This window comes from Prionailurus viverrinus, chromosome D4 (genome assembly GCF_022837055.1).
Source record: "Prionailurus viverrinus isolate Anna chromosome D4, UM_Priviv_1.0, whole genome shotgun sequence".
Taxonomy (NCBI): Eukaryota; Metazoa; Chordata; class Mammalia; order Carnivora; family Felidae; genus Prionailurus; species Prionailurus viverrinus.
In genome coordinates this window covers 53,993,111-54,000,000 of record NC_062573.1, presented here as the reverse complement: position 1 = coordinate 54,000,000, position 6,890 = coordinate 53,993,111, and the positions used below count along the sequence as shown (strand labels likewise).

At 35.5% G+C, this 6,890-nt stretch overlaps 1 protein-coding gene across 13 annotated transcripts in view; it reads right to left on the bottom strand.

Moving 5' to 3' along the window:
• The window catches only part of PTPRD (protein tyrosine phosphatase receptor type D), a 534,534-nt gene that overhangs the window by 207,783 nt on the left and 319,861 nt on the right, over positions 1–6,890 (bottom strand). For all 13 annotated transcript variants that reach the window (XM_047830543.1, XM_047830548.1, XM_047830545.1 and 10 more), the window contains exon 5: positions 3,520–3,708. In XM_047830543.1, coding sequence (XP_047686499.1) covers positions 3,520–3,708 — 189 coding nt within the window. The remainder of the gene's footprint in view (positions 1–3,519; positions 3,709–6,890) is intronic.

Sequence of the window (6,890 nt, the reverse complement as noted above, 5' to 3'; positions counted from 1 at the left end):
TGAAAAGCCCCGCAAAGCGAAGGTCCGCTCAACGTCGATTCAATCTCTCGCTAAGGTGCACAGACAGAAAATGATGCGATGAGAAAAACATATAGAGATTATTTCTTTTTTACATCATCAATGCTAGCATAAGAAAACAATTATCTCTTTTCCCAAGCAAGACTTCTAGTCATAATTAATACTCTCATTTCCTAGACTAATAAAATGAAGATGGGTGAGGCTGCTTCAAGGAAGTATGGCTTTTAAATCAAACAAAAGATTAATTTTTGGTGTGGTTTTGTTTTGTTCCATTTGGGTACCAAAAGTGGCGCAAAAGATAGGTATGCTCAAAAAAAACCAGGCCGGGTTTTCAAGAAAGTCTTCTGCTGAAGAAAGGCAAAAATACGCAGCGAGTACAAAAAGGCTGCACAAAGCAAAAAATTAAAATTAGTCATTATATATCATGAAAATATTACTTAAAGAAACAAAACTCCCTTAAGACATGCAGATTTTTAAGAAAAGAAAGACAGTTTGCCACGACTTACAATCATTTATTACATTTGCTGAAAAACAAAGAGCAGTTGAATTAGAAGGTTTTAAAAAAGTTAAAAAGCACGGCCTACGCCAGCAAGGAAGAACCAACCAGCCACTGCTTGAGGACCTCGAGACGGATCCCCTAAGACACCCATCAAAATCCACCAGTGGGATTAGCAGTGTGGTGTCACAAAACCCCAAGAAAAATCCAAAACAAGAATTCTAAAAGAAATGCACACTGAGTCAAAGTATGACAAACCAGCAATATCACATACCACCAAGAATACGGAGCACCTTTTGTTTCCATAGCCTGAAGGACAGAAGACCCAAAAATCCAGAAGCGAGTAATCCAAGAAAAAAAGAAGTGGGGGGAAAAAAGCATTGCTGTCAGGTTGTAGGCGAGTGGGATCAGGTGGAAAGGGGAGTCATTCTTTGACTTTTAAGACAGTAAGAGAAAAAAGAATTGAAGAACAAAAGCAAAAACCTTTTGAAAGATAAAGACAAAAAGCAGATGTTCCAGGCTGTCTTCTGCATGTCTGCCACTGTTCTCCAGACCATCTTGGCTTTGGTCCAGAACAAGAACAGCTAAGGAAGAAAAAAATGATCTTTTTTTTTCTCCGGTTGGACAAAAAAAAAGGAAAAAGAAGAAAAAAAAAGAAAAAAAGGAAAAAGGAAGAAGAAGAAAAGGAAAAAAAGAGGGACAGATGGTACGCTGTGACTGGTCTGTGGTCTAAAGACCTGGATATGCTTTCTTTGAAGCATATCACAACTTAAATAATCATCTCCATAAATAAAGAAATGAACAAAACAAAGAGAAAATAAAAAGAAAAGGAAAACTCACAATATGAGAGTCACTGATCATAACCAAACAGTACAAAGGGGAAAAATAAAGTTGATGGACATATTATTGGAATGAGTTTGAAAACAAGACAAAGATGGGAGTGATGACAGGACAGAAAGAATGAGCAAGATCATTCTGTGAACGTTAGTTCAGCACTCTTACCTCTTATTGGTGTACCACCTGGGTGGATAATATGAATGCAAATAAGATTAGAAAGAAGAAGCATTAGTACGAGAAGGAGGAGGCTAGGGCTGGGGAGAAGAATTAAATTAGATTTACAGAATTAAATAAGGTCTTAAAAGAAACTTGAATTACTATACTGGTAAAACAGGAATATATTAGATAGTATTATTAGATTATAAAAGCAAGTTGCATTATACCACAGAGGGCAAAGACCACAATAGGCAGCATTGCTTTTCTCAGAGAAACAACTGAGTTCATAGGTCTGGGGTCATATAGGATTAGAATTATATCTTATATGCCTCATATTCTTAAAAAAAAACCCAAAAAACTAAACGATACTTTTTAAAGACATAGTTTAGGAAAAATCCTGGCTAATCTGTTTAAGTATATATATAGGTACGCATATATATATACTGTTATAGGAAATACTAATGACTAACTGGAAACAAACACTGTTGATTGAATATCTTATGCTACTCACTATGCTACATTTGTGTGATATAACTTGTGTATTATTTTATTTTTGTACACAGTGTTCTTACAATAACGGATCTGTGGACGTGTGCGTGTGCGCGCCACTACCGAGATCTGGTGTCTACACTGACAGTTAGTAAAATGCATGCCATGCATTTTATTAATAAAATAATAATAATAATAATAATAATAATATTTTGGATATGGAAATTAGTGAGGGTGAAGTGCGCTTCAGAACTAAGCACTTACCAATAGATTCTGGAGATTTAAATACGGAGAGAAGAAAGACAGCATAAAAATATTATTATATTCCTTATAATTTGGTACAAATTTTTCAGAGTTAAAGCTTTATATACTAAATCATCTATGTTACATGTGAATAATTAATTCTTTATTTACAATAACAGAATGCTAATCTACACAATTCTGCTGACAACAAGCAAAAAAGGCAGTTAACAAGACGCTTTAACATCACAGGACAGGTCAAAAGCTGAGAATTCTGGGAAGACAGGCAGTTAAACAACTTAGAATTCTATATCAATATAACTCCCAACGTCAAAGTAAACAGCTTATTACTACATGTCCCGGTGAAATTGCCTAGGGACAGGCTCTAAAACTTAAGAAATTTAGAATTATCTCTATCTTTAATCTAAAGAGAGCAAAGGGATGAACTTGGGATGGGGGTGGGAGAGGGAGAAAAGGGCAGCCAGGGGAAAGAGGAGGAAGCAGCAAAAGCTGGAGTCTACACCAAAAGCAGACTTCTGTAGATCCAGTCACTGGAGGGTTCAAAACTCTTTAGTGTGGGCGCACACTACTGTGGCTTATGTGTAGAAAATGCTCACTCACAAGAATATAATAATAATATTAATAAAAATCCCCTCCTTGCACTGGTATTTGGTAAAGGACTTTCAAAAAAATACATCTGGTTACTCATGAGATAACATTTCTGTCATTTATGTATTAGTGAAAAGAAAGCAGATGTGACCAAACTTAACTAAACTTTGGTACTTTGATGAGTTCAAATGCATAAGAGACAGAGAAAACACACTTTAATAAAATTGAATCATTTTGGTGTTTAATATGAATATTTTGGTTTTTAATGGATACAACCATTGGAGCTCCTTGCAAGTTCTGAATGAAGTCCAATGTTGAAATAAATTTGTTTCAAAAGAAAACAGAGAGAGAAGAAAGAAAGAGGAGAAAATGGATCCATCAAATACTGCAGAAAAGCAGTAAATTAAAAAAAATCATCAAAAATACAGTCACAGCAGTGAGCAATGTGGATTAAACAGAAGCTGCAAAACACACAGAGAGAAAGACAGACTCTGAAACAGGCTATGACATCACAAACATGGACAACACATTAAATAACAGAGAAAGAGAAGAGGGAGAAAAATCAATACCTAAAAATTAAAATTAAATCAAATCAAATTAAAATAAAAATAAAGAGAGAGAAAGCTAAAAAAAAAATTCTCTAAGAGTTAGTGGAAACAGTAACAAGACCCTACCTGATCGTAATTGCTTAATACGGCCATTGTTGTTGCTTGTGTCGACGGGCAGGAAATCTTTAAACCAAGTTATTTCTGGATCCGGATTCCCACTGGCTGCACAAAGCATGGTGGCAGTGCGTGTACGCTCAACCACCTTCAACTGTGGGCCCATGTCAATGGTAGGGAAGCCCCTGGGAATTTGATCCTCTGAAAGACAAAAGGTGATACAAACATGCCAATAAGTCAGATGCCCAAAATTCAAGAGCTATTGTCCATTAATCTTTCCCCTTGCCTTATTTGGCATTTGTTGAGAAGCTAACACAAACCAGGCAGCATTGCATTATTAGATTAGGATACAGTCACAATGTTGTTCCTGGCCAGAAGAATGCACAGTCTATGTAAGAGACCAATACTCTAACAAAGAGCTCAGATACATGTGATAAAGAACATGATGAAAAACCACATCTAGCTCTAGGATCGTGGGGGAAGAAGAAATTATAGAATGTGTGCTGGAGGAGGTCAGTGAGGTCAGCTTCAAATGAGACTCTGAAATGGGCATTAAGAACAAGTGGAATTGGCCAGAAAGATGGGAACATCACAAGTATAAGCACTTAGGGAACTTTCTGTTGAGGAAAAACGATGGGGTCCAGTAGAGCTCTTTTGGAGAGCATCTGGGGAATAAGCAGATTAGCTGGATTAAGTTACCTCATTTCTAATCTGCTGTTTCTCTTGTGATTTTTAAGTAAAACTCTGTATTTTTTCATAAGGGTCAACTTCAACCTGAATGAATTTCTTTTTCTTTTTTTCTCTCTCTCTTTTTTTTTTGAATGAATTTCTTTGTAGAGAGTTTCCATTAATCTGAAAATTATCTGAAAAAGACTCCCTTACAAAAGAAGAAAAGAAACTCAGAAAAAGCAACACAAAAGTGTATATTCCTCAGAGTAAGAAAACATTTTCCTCCATTCCAAAGGCCTATACCATTTTCAGTCATTAAGAGTTCAAATTCCTAAATTTTGAATCCTCAACTCATCCAAAGTTCACTTCTCCCTATCCTATATCAAAATTGTCCCAGATCTTGGATCTTGATAAGTTAAATTCCTCTTAAATCCCCCAAGCATGATGATCCACATTAATAACTTACATTACCAGTTCTTCCAGCCAGCATTAGAAAGGTATATTCTATCTTGAAGAAATTTTTAATTTGAAGGAATTTTAGTTATATATGTGATTATTATCCAAATTAGAACTTAGCAGTTTGTTTGAAAACCACTATAAAATAGTTTGAGTTCTCACTGGGTCTGGGATTAATTTAATCAACTGTCCCTCATGATCTTTGATTAATTTTCATGAGCCATCAATTCCAAAATTACTCAAAAGCACAAACACCAGTGAGAAAAAAAGTTAGAAATCATCAAATAGGGCATCTCACTTCTCCTAGGATGTCACCTGCAATTTATGGTATGATCCTATGAGTATTGCTGAAGTCTGCATTATAATTTCTAGGAAAAAGGCTCTATTTTGATGCTTCTGCTGTGTTGTCAGTCAAATATATGTGTCCTCTACTGCCTCCCTTCTATCATTACATGATAAATTCAGTCTCCTAAATTTAGCTAGCAAAATCCTTTTAAATCAGGCCCCATTTTTCTCAATCTCTCATGGATGATATCCCCCATAGCAAAGTTTCTTCTGTTCACACTGTAACTCTTACCATTTTCTAGACAAATCATGTACAATAAGTACTCTGGGTCTCTGGAAAGCCATGCAGCCAAAATCACCTTCTTTATAATAAAAACCCTCTCAAATATATGTAATATTTTCCTCCTCAGAGCTATTGTAGCAGTGAATAACTAAAATCCATTTTCTTGTATTTATTATTATGAGTTTATCTCCCTACACTGTGAGTTCCTCCAGATCTCATTTATATCCAAATCCCTTGTCATCAAACTAGTCTGTATTATCAGACTTTTCAGAGAACCTCCAATGATTCCCAAGCCTAAATAAGAATATAAACTAGTGGTTAAAAAAAGAAAAGAAAAGGAAAGGGAAAAGAAAAGAAGACAAAAGAAAAGAAAAGAAAAGAAAAGAAAAGAAAAGAAAAGAAAAGAAAGAAATATGTTTTTCTACTATATATAGTAGGAAACTACTTCTGGTAGAGACTTGATCAGAGAAATAGTTCAGGACTACAGAGAGAGATTTTGAATGTGATTAGTGAACAAATGTCAAACTATTATCAAAGAATAAAGCACCCAATAAGGGGAAGGTTTCTCTCAACAAGTCCAGATTGTTATAAGAGAAACTGGGGAGGCAAACAGAACAGGCAGGTATGGACCCTAGCTCTTCTGCAGGAAGATTATGAAAGACCAATAGACGTTGCTAAGGCAAGTTGGGCTTGACATTTAAATTCACTAGAGAATATTTACCTGTCCCACCAGCTAGTTACAGCTGGAGACAAAAAAAGTTATAACAACTCACTACGATGAGTTACATTTTACTTAGGTTGAAAGATTCTTTCGAGGAAGCAGGAATACATCCTGTTTATGTGAATGCTCACACATCATCAGCCAAGCAGAAGGCCTTTAGAGGACAAAAGCCAGAAACAATAGTTAAGGATGAAATTTCAAGATGGTTTTTCGGAGCTCCAAGGGAAAGTTAAAAATTACAAATGGAATAGAGCATTTTGCAAATTAGGCTAATTTCGATAATGTACTCCAAATGAATTTCATCAGTCTGTTCTTTGTGACTTTAAGTTTCGTCAATATGATATATTTCTACCTATAGCATTGTTCTAATATTACTTGAAAAAAAAGCAGATAGATCAATAGGCATTGTATTACACACATCATATGAAACATCTCGCTTGGTGTCTAGTGACCCAAAATGCTTCAAAGCATTTTACCTGGAGTGCTCCAAAGTCAACTACACTGGCTTAGTTACCTAGAAATGAGTTTCTTAAAAAGCTCTTAGATTTTGTTATCTTTTCCATATTTAACACTATGAACTTAGGTTCATAAAAACTCACCTTGAGATTCCTGAGCTGTTTCTCTATTTCTCAGGGCATTGTATCTACCCCCAGGCATTTAAATACTAGTTACATTAGCATGCATTAACATTGACCCACTAGCCATTACTTTTCTTCTACATGTTCATCTCTGAAGAACCACACCACTATTCAGTATCAAGTGGCAAGTGTCAAAGACTTAAGATTGTTGAGCCACTTACTGAAGGCTCTTACTAAAGAAATCTAGAATTAATAACCATTTATAAGAAATGAAATCCTCACCTTAGGGAGAGCTGACAAAATTGACTTGTGCCCTATCAAAAGCAGTCTAATACATTTGCATGACCTTTCTTTTCCTTCTTGGCTCATGAAGAACACTCCAGAGTCCCCT